Source organism: Cephus cinctus, unplaced genomic scaffold (assembly GCF_000341935.2).
Source record: "Cephus cinctus unplaced genomic scaffold, Ccin1 Ccin1_scaffold0215, whole genome shotgun sequence".
Classification (NCBI taxonomy): Eukaryota; Metazoa; Arthropoda; class Insecta; order Hymenoptera; family Cephidae; genus Cephus; species Cephus cinctus.
This window is the reverse complement of record NW_014332933.1, coordinates 2,168,583-2,184,900: the sequence shown is the minus strand read 5'-3', so window position 1 is coordinate 2,184,900 and position 16,318 is coordinate 2,168,583. Positions and strand designations below refer to the sequence as shown.

The 16,318-nt window shown below is 41.9% G+C and overlaps 2 protein-coding genes and 1 non-coding gene across 5 annotated transcripts; 2 read left to right on the top strand and 1 right to left on the bottom strand.

The window, feature by feature from the left end:
• Positions 1-109: 109 nt before the first annotated feature.
• Positions 110-3,089, bottom strand: LOC107265277 (cytochrome P450 4c3). Its single transcript, XM_015734568.2, has 11 exons — positions 2,490-3,089; positions 1,954-2,160; positions 1,690-1,875; positions 1,561-1,630; positions 1,369-1,495; positions 1,228-1,288; positions 1,025-1,134; positions 887-955; positions 650-824; positions 405-584; positions 110-330 (listed from the first exon to the last, which is right to left on the bottom strand). Exons 1-11 carry the CDS (start codon positions 2,770-2,772, stop codon positions 167-169), a joined length of 1,632 nt encoding a protein of 543 aa, XP_015590054.1. The 5' UTR covers positions 2,773-3,089; the 3' UTR covers positions 110-166.
• Trnav-aac lies at positions 2,247-2,319 on the top strand. Its single transcript has one exon. It is a non-coding gene; the product is annotated as a tRNA-Val (tRNA).
• Positions 3,090-3,156: 67 nt separating the features above from the next.
• Positions 3,157-13,475, top strand: LOC107265278 (uncharacterized protein C1orf194). 3 transcript variants are annotated; one of them, XM_015734572.2, is made up of 5 exons: positions 4,312-4,866; positions 4,955-5,153; positions 11,532-11,754; positions 12,058-12,198; positions 12,612-13,474. In XM_015734572.2, the coding sequence occupies exons 3-5, from the start codon at positions 11,545-11,547 to the stop codon at positions 12,816-12,818; spliced, it is 558 nt and encodes a 185-aa protein (XP_015590058.1). In that variant the 5' UTR covers positions 4,312-4,866; positions 4,955-5,153; positions 11,532-11,544; the 3' UTR covers positions 12,819-13,474. The 3 variants fall into 3 exon arrangements, with proteins under 3 accessions (XP_015590059.1, XP_015590058.1, XP_024938084.1); XM_015734573.2 differs by lacking the exons at positions 4,312-4,866; positions 4,955-5,153 and adding an exon at positions 3,157-3,415 and having other exon boundaries at positions 12,612-13,475; XM_025082316.1 differs by lacking the exons at positions 4,312-4,866; positions 4,955-5,153 and having other exon boundaries at positions 11,411-11,754.
• Positions 13,476-16,318: the final 2,843 nt, after the last annotated feature.

Here is a 16,318-nt window from a genome sequence, read left to right as displayed (position 1 = left end):
TCCATATTATATATTTAATACGAGTATAATTCAAATAGTGGCGCTGCTGTGCAAGAACTCTGTTGAAAACTTTATTTACTAATCCTACTCGTGAAACAAAAAAAAAATGGAACAATGAGAAACAGATAATTTATTATAAAAACTAGGATATGTAGTACAATTAGAATTATCTTTCACGTCGTGTAACTCTCACATGCAAACCATTTTTCGCTCTGATAACGAGTTCGCCAGTCAAGCTTATTTCCTCCCGTCGTTCTGCAGCCTCAATTTTAAATTTTCGCAATACACCTGAGATTATAACTTTCTCTTCTAAAAGTGCAAACTTTTGTCCTATGAATTAAAAATGTATACTGTTAATTAGTTTTGTTGAATCATATTATAGATTATATCGTTAAGGCTCGTACCAATACAATTTCTTGGTCCTGCGCTGAAAGGTATATAAGCGTATGGATGTCGACCAGTGCAATTTTCTGGTAAAAAACGATTTGGGTCAAATTTATCTGGATTAGGAAATACTGCAGGGTCGCGATGTAACATTGGCAGGATCACCATGGCTGTGGTTCCTTCAGGAATAAGAAACTTTCCTATGAAATATAAAAAAGGTTAATAGTCAATATTAACTTTCATAGATCGTTAAAACAATATTTACCTATGCGAACATCCTCTGAGATTCGTCGCGCTAATAAAGGAACACTAGGATATAATCGGAGTGTCTCTTTAATACATCTTTCAAGGCACTTCATACTTTGCAGATCACGCAAAGTCGCTCGGCGTCCATTATCATTCTCACCAAAAATATCAGCCAATTCGGCTACCACTTCATTCTGCAATTCAGATATTTTTCTATAGAGTTTATTCAAATGTAAAAGGACAAAGAAATTTATACTTGAATATTTGGATGGCATCCAAGAAGATAAAGCGTCCAGCTAACGGCGGAGGAAGTTGTATCATGTCCCTGATAAATAATTTATATGATTGTATAAATCTTTGAATTTCAAAATTCTAAGGAATTAAACTGTCGTACCTCAAACATAAAGGTGTCAACCTCTTCACGTATATCTTCATCAGAAAGAGAAGTTCCATTTTGTGAGGCCTCTATAAGTAAATCTAGAAAAGCCAGTCTCTTGCGTCCTTCTGAATTTAGGTATAAAATAAAAATTAATCATGTAAATCAAATAAATGTAAATGTTTTTCAAAATTTCTCTAATTATACAGAGAATAACTAACCATCCTCTGAAACAGTCTCATTCCGTGTTCGTTTGATTTCACGACGTCTTTCAGCTATTACCTGTTTCACAATAATTATTTAATATTAAAATATTCATCCTCATCTTGACGTTCGATTAATTCAACTATTTTAATTATTACCTTATTCGAAAATCCATGAAGTATACGAATACATTCTTGATGCTTCTTATAGAGCGACGTTAATCGAAACAAACAATCCGGATGATACCAGAGAGTAGCCTGACGTGTTTGAATGATACTTCCAATTCTAAAAAGAAAATTTTATTAAAGATTTTGTAAAAAAATTAAAGTTAAAAATGATCATAAACTCACTCATACACAGCGCGCACATAGTCACTGTCACTATCGTATTGGGCAAACACTTGACGACCCATGGCGGTTTCTACGAGTGATCTAGGAGTTAGCATAGTTTGTTGAGAATACATGTCATTAGATTCTTACCGCAAATTATATCCAGGGCGCAGAGAGTCACATAGGGAAAAATATTAAACGAATCTTGGCCAATTTCACACGAAACTTTGTTAACGAGCAGTTCAGTTTGCTCGGCGAAAATCTCAACAAAATCCTCTAGGATTTTGAAATGGAAGGTGGGTGTAAGTATCTTCCTTCGATTATGCCATTTTCTTCCTGACAACCAATTATTCTCTCGATAGCATCATGTCATTTGTATTAAAACATATTATTATTCAATAATGATTCTTTTACCAGAACCTGTCAGTAGACCCGTTCCTAACCACGGCTGAAGGAATCGATAATCAGAGCTCTTGTCGATATGGCGATTACTTCCTAAGATGGGTTCTACGGTAGTTGCTTTGCTGAGAAATACGTAAGGATGGTTACCAAGCCATGCTTTATTGATCCCCTCTTGATGACCCCATAAAAATCGCATAGCCATAAGTCGTTGAAACAATTCTAGTAAAGAAAAATTAACATTTTCGTAAATCTAAATACTCTTCTAAAGTGGTATAAATTAAATAAACATGACAGCAAGAATAACTGTTTCCGTGGTGTAGTGGTTATCACATCCGCCTAACACGCGGAAGGTCCCCGGTTCGATCCCGGGCGGAAACAGATTTATTTTTACTTTTTTTTTTTACTATAAACTAAAATTTTCAATTAATTTATTAATATCCAACGAAAACTCAAAAATGTTACAAATTTTGTATTACGTTTATTGATCCAGACACAACATGACACATTCACATAAATATTCAGTCTGATGAACATTAGACAAAACTTACCATCATGATCCACATTAAGTTCTACAATATTGCCAAGAATCGGTAATCCAGGTGGACCTGGTATTTTTTTAAAATATTTAATAACTCGTCTCCTTTTTTGCCACCAGCGACAGATCCACCATAACAAAATTACTAACACCACGAATAACCACGGATTCATTTTTCTACTGATAACAGTGGCGTCCCATAACGACCACTTTTTCGTTAAAAACACACAAACATGTAAAATTACAGAAGACTCCTGTACATCAGGCAGTATGCTTTGTAAACTATCGCACTGCATAAGTTCTACGTAATACGGAATTAATATTATGTTGAAGTCAAGTGTCTTGAGGACGTTTAAATGAAGTAACGTTATAGTTACTGAACGTGAGGGCAATGTTGAATTCTTTGGTATTTTGCTGGGTCAGCTCATGCCTCAAGCACACGTCGTCAAAAAAATTATGACAAATAATCAAAATAATGTTACAGCCCAATATCACGCTTTATGATTTTTTCCAATGATTACTTTATTAGACGCAACATGATCGATTGACCGTTGATGAACATGATTAATACAAAAAATAATATATTTAAAATAATTATGACCAGACCATTGTCGATAAACCATAAGCATTCGGCAACTTACGTTTTATGGTTCATCGTTACATCAGATGTGTGACATTGCCGATTGTCGATAACTCTGTAGTCTATTCTAAATACGGCAGATGACAGAGGCAAACTCGCGTCTTACTATAAATCCTGTAGAATATTGACATAACTTCCAGGTAGTTTCTAAGCAGATACGTATATGCGCGTACGATGCTTTCCTTCGTTACTAAGGACAACCAAGTAAAGAAAAATATTTTGTGAGAATATTCCACGAGTAGTGTCTAAGCTCCTGACGCATAATCAAGAATATATTTACTTTTTACTTCTCGTCAAAGGTATATTAACATATATATTATATTTGCACTCGTTCTCCTAGTCTGCAACATAATTAACAAGCAAGAAAATAATATTGTCTTATACAACAGATTATCTAAATATTTTCGTTACATAAGCGAGAAAAAACAAGAGTAATTTCTGTCAGTGTATATAACAGCTATTAGTACTCCCAAAAGTGTAATCCTATTACAGCATAATGTATATGACATAAAAAATTCAAATACAGATTGTTCTGCAGATAATCATAACGCGTATCTGATTGAGTCCAGAGTGGAAGCTGTGGTCCCACAGGTAAACAGATCAAAGTTGCAAGGTACAGAATTGCTAGTAGCTGTCGCAGTCAATTTCTGGTTAATATGTCAGGACCGACTAGAGAATCAGTAGAAGGGTCGTCTTTGATCCTGCCTTTTCCAAACGAGCAGTCTCGTGCCGCCCTTGTACGAAACTCACCTTCCGAAAACTCACCCTTCAGGTCACGCGCCCCGAGCGTGCAGGAGGGTTAGCAAATCCAATTTTATTGTCTGCTCGTCGAAAATCATCCAAATTACATCTCCCGCTTTCCAGGCACGAAAAGAAGCCGTCGCGACGGTCCCTCGATGTAGGTCGAATTCGAAAACTTCCTCCTCACTCTGTGCTCTCTCTCTCTCTCTCAACAATAAAGAACAAACAAATAAAATAACACGCGACACCTTTAGCAACTGTTAGAGACGATTCGCGGCAGTCCGAGCATCCGACGCTAGACAGCTACCATAAGTTCTACATTATGTTACGGAACGTCCTTTCCTTCTTTACGGCTGTCAGTTACGGATCGTAGTCTATACTGCGTTAACTAAACCACAGAATACAAAAGATATAGAGACGCCGCATGAGTATGACTATGGACTTACCTTCAGGCGTGCACGTAGGCGTGGTACTTCTTTGTCGACAGATGCTGCTAGACATTGGCTTGTTTGCCAATGATGTACCAACAGCCGTCGTTGTCTCCGAACTGGTTTATTTTTATGGCATGCCATAGACAAGGAAAACAAGATGGACGGCGAACGCGACGGAGTGAGTGAAAATGTGTAGTGGTGATACAAGGGACAAAATCACAGTGCCAGAGGAATAAATCGACTGGACTATCTATGCGCACCATAGCCATAGATCATTCCATTGTACAAAAGAGGGAGTGTACACATATTATATATCTCTGGTATATTATAACCTGACCTTCTTTCTCTCTCGCTCTATGTACACACTCCGGGGACAATGGCTCGCAGAATGTGCGGTGTTTGGTCTCCATTAATATCGGATCGACTGGTGGATGGTTACTGCAGGCCCACCTCTCTTGTATCTCTTTTTTATGGAGCCATATGTCTTCCGTGCTCTGCGTCCCAGTGCTGCTGCCGCTCATTTGTCAGCTCGCAATCTGCCACTCTTGCGATTTGATGCCACCAGTCAAAACACACTGGTGCGTCCCCGTAGCACCTACGCCGATTTCCTAGCCAATTTTTTTATATGCCTTCTGTTACTTTTTCCTCTGTTTTTTTTTTTTACAGAACATCCCTTTAATGCCTGATACAGAAGTTCAGCGTGATTCACGTTAGCGATGTGAAAGGCAAACGCTTACCCGTTACATTGTACTAAGACCATAAAGGAGACCGTAAAATGATAAGCTTTAATGCGTCTAATGATAGAGAGTTACGTGAGCACCTAGCGTTCCTCTGGATTACAACATCATTTCATCCTGTAACTACGGTAAATTCCAGTGTGTTTCCTAGATTTATAATAATTCGGTTTCATGGTTATTGTTATAGTGTAAAATCTCTAGCCCTTGGATAACGTTGCACTGGGGGGGGGTCTTTGTCCACAAAAGGGATGAGAAAAGTCGAGTTATCACGAGGGCATTAGAGAGACAGTGGCGAATAAAAAAATGTACACCCCCTTTGGGAGCATTTAAATGATTCGATACTACCCACTGTGTTGACGGAGGGTTCACCATAAACTAAATTCGTACCCCTACCTACATCTGTGCCCCAGGGGTCTCCTTATCTGCGTTTAAATGAAATAAATCCCACGTTGGTGTCGTATGCTGTATTATTTTATACAGTGAATTACGTGATGTCTTTGCTGGGTAATTTCAAAAAATTGCATCATCCTCGGATATATTATTAATTCCGAAATGGCCAGCTCTGAGAGAGTCAAAACAAGGACAACAGATAGTGTAATGCCAAAAAGTCATACATACTCGTCTTTTTTTTTTTAAATATACAACACGTAAACATACAGGGGGGTCCAATGTAAAGTACGCAAGCGCGAAATAGCTGGAGGGTCTGCATTGTATCGTATAATATCAATGGAGGCTCGTCAGGGTGGCGATGATCGCATCGCATTACCAGTGAAGCGTTCTATGAGCGGCTGCCACCACTATGGGTATCTATGGGTGTAGAACCCCATGGCGTATTATGGCGTGCCCTGTCACCCCTCGTGGCTCGGCTGTAAAATAAACGATACCTAATTATACGCGTCCCCGTTCGGCGTGAACCAGAAAGGGCGAGCAAGTGCGCGCGAAGGTGCCTGCCGCTAAATGGGATTACGAAATTACAATTAAGATTGATCGTCGCGAGCGATGCATGTTCCAGAACGACTAAGACTCAGTGATATTGATACATAACCTAGTAGCTTGATGAAAAATAATAATAAAATAAAAAATCTAGTTACACAGACATTGGGATACGATGCACTAAAAAATATCGACTATCAGCCCATTTGATTTAACTTTTTTTTTTTTTTTTTAGTAAATCGTTATAAAGCTTCAGGTGTATTTTTTAAAATATTTTTGCAACAAATTTTAACATCTGGCTTCGTACTGTAATATATGTATATAGGGTAGGTGTCTGCGTTAGAGGGCTCGTACTTTTGGGCTGGGTGATGCCGAGAGGGTGGCTCGCTGTGGGTTTGCCGGGCGATGATTAATTAGCGTTTGATGAATATGTATGAGAGCCAGCCAGCTTTGCTGGATGTGTATATATATATATATATATATATATATATATATATATACACGTATATAGTATATAACATAGGTATAGATATAGCAGAGTTGTAGGAAACATCCCCTGTAACAGTAGCGGATCCAACTCCGAAGCTACCCTCACCGATCCTTCGTCGAAAACCCCAGCCTCGACCCCAACCCCAATGCCAGACCCTCGTAGCGGCGCGTTTCAGCTCGGCTGAGTCTTCGCCGCGTAATGTTTAACAATGCGTTTCGCCAAGCGAACCCGTGTGGCTCCTTCTGCCATTTCAAACTAAATTCTCACTAGGAGTCTATAGCTCTGTACAACCAGCTCTTCGGCAAGTAACTCGAGTTTCTCTCCCTCTTTCATACCTCTCCGAAGGTCTAGCTCGCTCTCTCAACGGAATCACGAATATCGCTGGCAATTTGAATAATCGGAGATATAACCTAACCTGATTTTCCTCTCGCGGGCACAATTTGCCACGGTCTTTTGGAATCGGGTCGACCTTAATCTCGAGCCCGGCTAAATTACTCGCAGTTTCCGTGGATTACGAAATTCCAATGTGAAAGGTCACGTGGACTGGTTGACCTCTGTCAGTGTTATTCCGTAATAGCGTGAAAATGTAATTTATTTTTAAATTTGAAAAAAAACTCGATTTACGCGATCAGACTTTATTATGGGTGGGAGAGAGAAAGGAGAGGGTCGTAAAATTTTTCTTAACACTTCGATTCGTTGTCGCGCCGCGGTGAAAATGTCAAAATGGAAGGCGAAGGCTTAGATTTTGGTTGAGCCCGAAGGCTCCTGGATTGTTCGCAAGAGGAGAACAATGCGAACAATGGCGGTTGGGCGCTGGTGAGCCCTGGCTTACGCGTGAATACAATTACATTATGAACTCGATTACCATTTAAATGGAAACAAACGTGAAATGCTAAAATACGCCGCCCCCTTCGTGGCACGCCCCTGACACTCTGGTACCCAACCGCGTTTCCACGCTCAAGCGAAACACCGTGACCATATATACGTAACATGATACGGCCCTGACTCCTCGATCATCGGTATGCAAATTGAGAGGCCATCCACTTTTTAGAAAAGAAAAAAAGGTCAAAGTGCAAGATTAATCAATCTAAAGATTAATCAATCGTGCAGGTTGAAATTTTAACAACCCCCTTTTATATACCTACCCTTGCATACGTTGATTTATTCATTTTCTATATTCCGACTATTCGGCATCGAGCTTGTATTCTCGATATTTGGAGCCCTTGGGATTTTTTTGTTTTTTTGAGAAAAATTTAAAAATTTGACGCGTCGTCCTTCCACCCCTATTATTATGCAGTTAATTTCTTAATGAACCGCATCGATCGAGGGTGCTTATGTCCTGGACTCGTGCACAGATTTCACGGGCCACCTGTCGCATTGCTGGTGCAGCCTCCCCATTGCTTTCGGGATATTCGACACGCAGGGTGTAAAAGCATTATTTTATAGGGATGTAAGCAGATAGCCGTGAAAATTAGTCTGAATTTGATACCAAGTCGCCGGTTGGTTCGGTATATTACCAACAGAATTATGGTACAGAGAGGAGCGCGTAATTTTGGAGATTCTCCTTAGAAAACCCCTACGGGGAATACACGTTGATATTTGCTTCCACCCTGTCACGGTGTTTGGACGCTTCTATTCAAACCGTCCAAATATTTTCTCCGTCCGACTGTTACCTGACAGTTTGCCAATGACAATAACCACGGCTCCCTCGATTCCGAAAAATCGGTAAAAGAGGGTGTGTACCCCAGGGCATTTAATTCTTTCCACAGAGTCAGGACGAACCGATCCGGCAGAGAACTAATGTTCGCCGAGTATAGCCTAAAATCTCATTTCGCTCCCCCAAATTGTAGCAACCCTTTGACGTGCCTTTAACGGGAATCCAATGCCTCAGTAAATCTAAGGAAGATTCAGGGTTAAAATCTCATCTCCTCCAGCTCAATATAACAATCCGTAGCCAATACTTTTCTTCGCCTCGAAAACCATCAGCAATACCAACAGCAGCACCACCAGGAGGAACATACGGTCCCGTAGGGGTGGTTCCATAGATAGCGGCGGTCGGTGTCACCATCCTGACAAAGGCTGACCAGTAGGAAGGACATTCAGATGGTAATTCGCGCACGTCTAATATACACCCCTATATACGAATCCCCTTTACAGACGATTTCAGAAGCGCCTTCCACACCCCACAGACATTCGCGCGAGAATCAAACCAAATATTGGCAATATCATCCCCTACAGCATTGTCCCCCCCCGTCGCCAGGGGTCGGGAACGATGTCCATTTGAATGCACGATTCCACACTTATTCTCCCAGCAATACCAGCCAGCAGGATATTATAGGATTAGGTTAGCGGGGTCGATCCTTCGAAGGGTGGCAAAAATTTCGAGTACACTCGCGGATCGCCAAGGGTCCTCCAGGACATCGTGCCGGCAGGAAGACCCGACTAGGTCGGTTTGTCGATTTTACAAGCTCAGATTTAGCGCCGGTCGTTCCTGCCAAGGGGTGTAACTGGCTATCCTCCCTTCCGCCCCTCTTCGTCACGTGCTATCCCTCCTGCAGATAGACGGACGCAAATCTCCCTCGATCGACGTTGCAGCACGCGCTACGATTACGCGATTACGCGTGTCATCTCATCCAAGGGTTGGGCGGGGAGGCTGCGATCTGTCGCGCAAGGGCAAAGTGCCCGCCGAACGATCCGGCTCGTAATCGCTGACGCGGAAGATGCCTTCGTTGGACCCAGCCCTACTTTTACACCCCACCGAAATACTTGTACAAAGGGCCCATCTGCTCCCTCGACCTGTCCCCGTGACACCTGAGAGTCGAGGAAAGAGAAAATCTTAAGAATACCATTGCGCCCACTACCCCCCTTAAGAAATTACGTTATACCAAGATTTATGGATCTGTCCACGAATCGTGAATCTGGATGGTCCTGTTAAGGGCTACTTAGGGGACCTCGTACGTGTTTCGTCCGTGTATGCGAATTTCGTGTAAGGGCGGATGCTGGGGCTTTACCCAATAAAGATCTCCCACGCAGGGTACGAGGGGCGTGTGGAATTGCATCCAGTGTATACCTAGCAGGGTTTTCGATGTCGTTCTGGGACAGGCGAGAGGACGTCTCGAATTAAGGGTTGGACTGGCTCGTGGCACGAGCCGCCACGTGACACTGCCGCTTTCTACAAACAGCATTATGCACGCTCGCGCTAACATAAATTACTGTGGGTTTAATATTGGACGTTGGTCCGGACTGCGGGCAACCACCTCCTGGGCAAAACACGCTTAACGCCCTGAAATCGCCGTTTTCACCCTTCGTTAAAGTCGGGCTGGCGTTGCTGTCGGGTAGCACTGAAAGATCAAATGGAATACTTGTAATTCAAAAGAGATAAATATTTGATAAATTCTATTTAATCGTTGATTGGAGAATTTTTTATTTTGAAAATTTTGAAAATTTCGGTTATATTTATTTTCGGCTTCTCGAGGGTCGTCTCGATTTTTCGCAATACGTTCGTTCGTCAATTTTATATTTCTGTAACTCGGTAATTACTTCTTTTTTTTTCTCGCCATGACCTGAGAAAATTCTGGACCAACGGATTCTGGATTCCTAAGAGGGAATGATACCTCGATAAGTGGACACCCCGTTGAGACTGGAGACGTCGCAGACGTATACGTCGGCATGAATGAAAGCCACGTTAAGTTTATGAATGAAATGATGCAGGAGTCCATGAGGATACATGCCCCAAGAATGTTGGCCCGGTCGACAGTTACATTTTAATCCTGGGCAAACCGAGGGTAAACCCGGATGCCGGCTCTTGATATACGATCGCGGTTACCACTACCATTATAGTTTACCCCGCTAATTATACAGTTTACCTAGACAGACCCTAGTCGTAGATACATATACGGACATAAAACAAGAGTAATGGCCAATGATAGCAAATGCAGCCAAAATCAAATAGCCAATAACGAAAGATGCTCCAATTGACATTGCAGCCAACTAAAAAAATTAAAATCAAACAAAAAACTCATATGAACGTCATACAAGAAAAAAAATTTTTTTTTTAAATTTTTGGTCCAGACCACTGGATGCTGCGAGTGTCCGGTCTATTTTTCATGTGACAAACACCCTGTCGCGTGGTTCGAACGCAATTAATTAAAAGATCAAAGCTTATTTATAACCTGCAAGTCAGTCGTCACTCGAAAGTCAGAGATACTACAGGTCTTTTCAATATAAGCGGACCCACGTCTCCCGTAATTCAGAGCAAACAAACACGACCCGCGAGATGAGGCAAACTCGTGATCGTAAATAACGATTCCCCACTACCAACCATTGTGCACAGTTCATCCGAGTATTCACAAATAAAGATGCTGTACTCAGATGAGAATCGTAAGATAGGAAGATGTCACACTTTATAACTTCAGAACTATAAATGAGATTCTGCCTGGGGCCGTTGTCATCGTCGTCTTATGTAATACTCACGTGTGACAGTCGCTATCGCTATACTCGAGCGACTTCATTATCTCTCCCTACTATTCTTCTATCTATATACAATCTTTGTCCTTATGTACATACATGGAATGTGTTATACATACGTATAACTTCGACGCGGGTCACGTTCAACCTTCGCGTCGGCCGATCTTATTCGCGCCGTTTCGCAAAGCTACGCAAATTCCTACGACCCGACGAGATTTTCCTTTTACCAAATTTGCGTCACGAGCTTAAGGTTCGACGAATATCTCGGAGGCTGTTTACAGTGATTTTCGATGAAAATATCTGGACCATTCTCGAAGGATGGAATATGCGTCACGAAGTGCTTGAACTACTTGAATTAATAACTGAGCTACAGCGAGTATAGATAAGATGAATTAATGATTCCAGGAAATATAATTTGTTTTTATATCGATCATTGCGGTAGGTTTTCTTGAATAGTACTTCAAAAACACTGGGTATAAACCCTGTATCGTATTGCACGCTGGGGGACGAGTGGCATACTTCACGTTGGTCGGGCGATAAGAAGAATTTGGATGCATTTAAATTTTGAGAAAAATTTTTTTAAAAAATATTTATATATTTTATTTGTATGTCACAGTTCACGCAACGTCATGAGTAATCTTGTTACTGTGTTGCGTAATCCATATCCGATACCGGATATATCACGAGAAGGAATCTGGGTATCCCATGGACCAGTGCTGGGTGAAAATGTCTCGGTAAACGACAGAAGATGGTACGCGAGATTGAAACCCCACGAACGTCTCTTTGCTCATCACACGTTGAACAGCATCCGAAAGGATCATCGTCTCATCAGACCAAAGGTAAACAAGGCAATAAGAGGCTGATGGGTCGTTTCCCAAGTTTTCTAATAATTTGTATCTAAGAGTAGAGATGGACGAGAGGGGAAGATAAAAAAGAGAGGACAAGACGCCATTCTTCATCCGGGTGGCAAGTATTGATCCAAAGTATGCGAGGACAAGGCGGTGCAAGGACCTAATTTAAATTTATTAGCCGTCTCTAATCAGTTATAACTTGAACGAGCTTCTCGAAGAAGATCAAAGGATTATTGAGCGGATTTCGATCTTGCTGCTATAACCGTGCTCAAGCATTATGCTGAATTTCAGGTACCGCAGGATTCACTTGATCTGGCACTGTCCTCCATTTACAAGCACGATGCCGATACTCTTGTGCCAAAGACGTACGTGCCGATGCAGCCAGAAACATTGGGAAAGGAAACGTGGCGAGTGCTACGTAATCAAATCAAAGTACGTATATAAATAGCTTGAGATTTTCCATTTCGTAGTATTTCAATAATACTCCATGGAATATAGCTGGGATAAATACAAGCGTACTCGAGAGAGAATTTGGCAGATGAATGAAAGAAATTAGTTCAAAAAATTTGGCTCAGCATCGATCCGAGGTCTCGATCTAATTTTTATAAGTAGCATTCGTGACAGTCACTTGAATATCTTATATAATCGAATCGAGATAATGGATATCAATAATTTATTACCGAACGTCAAACAAGTGACAATGACATTTTATATAAATTTTATTCCTCCCGTCATCGTCTGCTTCACCGATTAGATATTGAAAATCGATGCCGATTGGATTTAATCTGTATTTTTTTTTTTTTTTTTGAAACTGTTATCAGACAACATTTTTTCGTATTTTACAGACATACTCGAAGCCACCGTCTCTACTGGGACATCCCGTTAAATATGCTAGACCGTATCAGACTGAGGACGTTGCGAGCAACGTGCGAAAGGGTATCATACAGAGGATACATCCGAGCAGTGTGAAACTGGCGATCGAAGGTCCTCATACGGATCAAACGAATCCCGGATACAGCCGGAAGGTCGATGGAACTTTCTACAGCATCTAACTTCCGGAAGTTGATCAGACACGTACAACCTGACGTGTGATACGAGATGAGCCGCGGGATAGAGAACGTGACAATAATCCTGTTACACGAGGAGCACGATACGTCTGGTGTATTTGTACATGGGAATTTGGTAGAGAAATCTGAGAACCCACTGATACCTCTTTGAGAAGTAGTTTGATAAACTTTTGAAAATCAAGTAATAATTAAATGGTCCTATATGGGCGATTCAGGAATAATGCTATTCAGTTGATCTAAGATATATAAAAATTTCTATTGGCTAGTATCGTAGTAGCGTTTGTGATTTGGTATATACGATAGAAACAATATAAATCTGTCTCCTGGTAAAATGCTATTACGATTGTCAGTTGGTAGTCTGCGCAGTTGGAAAGTGAGTCAGTGCCGAGATGTTCAGTGCTCAGTGCTCAGCGAAGGGGCAGAATGTCCCATTACCCGGTAATCCTTGTTTGTAATAAAGCAGCACCCCGCTGCCTACACCCCTGTGGACCTATTTCACCCGCATATGCTCCTCATGGAATATCATTTATGTCTCACCTCCCCTATGGGTTCCTTGCCCCGTTTAACCCCAAACCACCCTTCAGTCGTCAGCCTATCTTTATACATAGGTGGGCCACCTAATCCAACCATGATTGCGCGTGCAGCCACCCTCGAGTTAACTCTTGGTCTTTCTTTCGCAACCCTTAGAGAATATTTTACGTTAAAATTATCCCTGTGCAACGGCGAGATCGGCATGGTTGATATACATAAGTAGGTTTAGAAATTTTTGTAAAAAAATTTTTTTTTTCTTATGTATTATTTTTGTCTTAAGTAGGTATTATCCAATGTTTTACTTACTTGGCTAAGGGTGTTACCGTCAGGTAGGGGTTGCTCAAGAGGGGTTAAGTAGGAGGGAAATTAAACAGCTTACGGCGAATGGTTGCCTGCATGGATTACCTTGGACATTGGGGTAGATTGATTTGCTCTTCTGGTATAGGGATGGCGTCGAAGCAACCCCCAGGGTTCAGAGGGTGGCCGAAGAGAAGGATCTGAGATACCCGCGGGGTCCCGTGGCCAACCGGCAAGCCAACCAATTACTTGGCCGAGCGGTTTTATTTGTATTTAATTCTTATTTAATTTACTTTTTACGGCTTCCTGACTCCCGGGCGCCCGTTAACGGAAACGGAGTGAGGGATACCACCCTCTTGAATCTCACTGCAGCTCTGCACGGGAAGATTCTTCAAGCGAAAGCGATCGCATCACTAAAACGAATCTACGTAAAAACAAACTTTCAAGCGACACTTATACCGTCTATCTCATCCGTAATAAAATTTTGAAAAAAATTTCTCAAACAAACCAACGGCACTAAAGGTACAAAACGCGTATCCGATATGTCGATCACGTTCTATTTTCAAGTCGAAGTCTCAATTTTTTTTTTTACCAAAAAATACCCAGACACCCACCCTGCTGCGCGCGCGACAGACGCACCAAATAAATTCCCGAATGTTTTCCAAGATTTAGAAAGTTATCGAAACCGACTTTCCAAAATAAATAGAGTCGGCAGGTTCGGCCCGTGAAACGGCTCTGACTTGGTTACCACAGTGGTACTGTGGCACAGAGTGCCTATCTGAGCTTGTTCATACGTACAGCCATCCTGGCAGGAAAGGCTGTACCAAGGGTCGGAGTAAAGACGCGTTGATCCCACCGGGATGAACCCGCTATTCCAGGGAACTTGTTACGTTATATTTATCAGAGCTAGGCACACGGCCACCTACGTCCGTCGCTATAGGCTTCATTTATTTATACCATGACTTTTACCATCCCTTGCACCAATACACAGTATTTCCCGATCCAAGTACTTGGGTGCCATAATCATACTGTTATTTTTTCCATCATTCCTCCCGACACTCGAACGGTCTGATTCACTTTGAAAAATATTGACCATCGGTAAAAAAAATCAGTATTTGAACACCCCCTTGGTCTCGACGGTACCAGGTACGTGTCTTTTGCTAATTTCACGGAGCTACCGCGAAGAACAAATAACTAAGAAAAATACAATAGGATTTACAACCCCTAGAAAGAATGTTCCTTCCGGCTGTTCGCAAGGGTGGCTCAAGTAGCTTATTTTTTAATTTCATCACAATATGCTCGCACGCTGCTCGAGTATTTATTTAACGTTTTAAAATTATTTTAAAAACAAGTCCAACCGCATTCTGACATAGGGTCGGAACGAAGTAACACCAGCACCCTTGTGACAATTGGCAAAGGGGTTAGGTTAGGCAGGGTACCTACTGTGGGAACTGGTTACCCACTTGTTATTCATATGAACATTTAAAATCACACTAGATACATTGTCTTGCACCGAAAAAATTTTTCCAAAATTATTTTCAAAATCACGCAAAAAAAAATTTATAAAAAATATTTATCTCGACGTACCTTTTCTTTGGTAATACAAGTACAAACTTATCAGTCACATTGTCAGGGCACGAGATCCATGGGATTCTAAGGGTAGTTCGACATTCGCACGGACCTCCCCACGCTGTTAATTAGACGTTTCTAATTATAGGAAATTTCTAGAGCCCTGCCGATGAGCGTAGAGAGCGTGCCGCGGCAGTAGCGCCGAGGATCAAAATGCAGCCCTCTTGCGAACGAACCAAGATTACCTCGAGGGTCCTCACCGTTTCACCATTCGTTACCGCCATTGCTACCCTTTACGAGCCAACCTAACCTACAGCTACCAAGAGCAGCCCAGCTCACTCCTGGCCTACTCCAAGGATTACTTAAAATAACACCAGACTGCCATCCGAGCGGGAACGATTTTATTATCCAGCAAATGGATAGGTATTTTCGTTTAGGTAATCCCCGTATACAACCGAGACCTCATTCTATTTCGCCTTCGTTCTCCAAAAATTTTCTGACACCGTAAACGGCAAAGGAAAAAAAAAATAGTCATAGCCTTCACTCCATGGATCCTACTGTATCACGCGCTACCGTCCCCAAGAATACGGGGGCACCACCGGTGCTATTCTTATTCGAATATTTTCATTAAATTCCAAGATCCGCCATATTTGTCGAGTGGCACGAGTGCAAATATCGGTTTTGCGATTCGACGGACGAGATACGTGACGGTACCGCGAATACAGGGTTCCCCAAGGGTTACATCCCCTATCCGTGTGGCACGTGGGAACATAGTCACGCATACTTCATATATATATATATATATATATCACCCTCCTCGGAGTCTCCTCCTCTGACACTGTGTATCACGCTCCTGATATCCTTGACAGTAGGGCCCCCTATGCGAACGAGCCCAGAATCTCCGCCCCTGAACGTACTATACCCTCCACGAAAATAATAGTCTCAACACTCGACGGATTCAGGCGTCCGTAAAATCTGACGTACAGGATATCCCACGTGTCTGAATGGGACTGGGTACAAGGATAAGCAACAATTATGACGTCTACGTATGACTGACGTTTCCATACGTTCCTGAAGGGGGGGGGGGG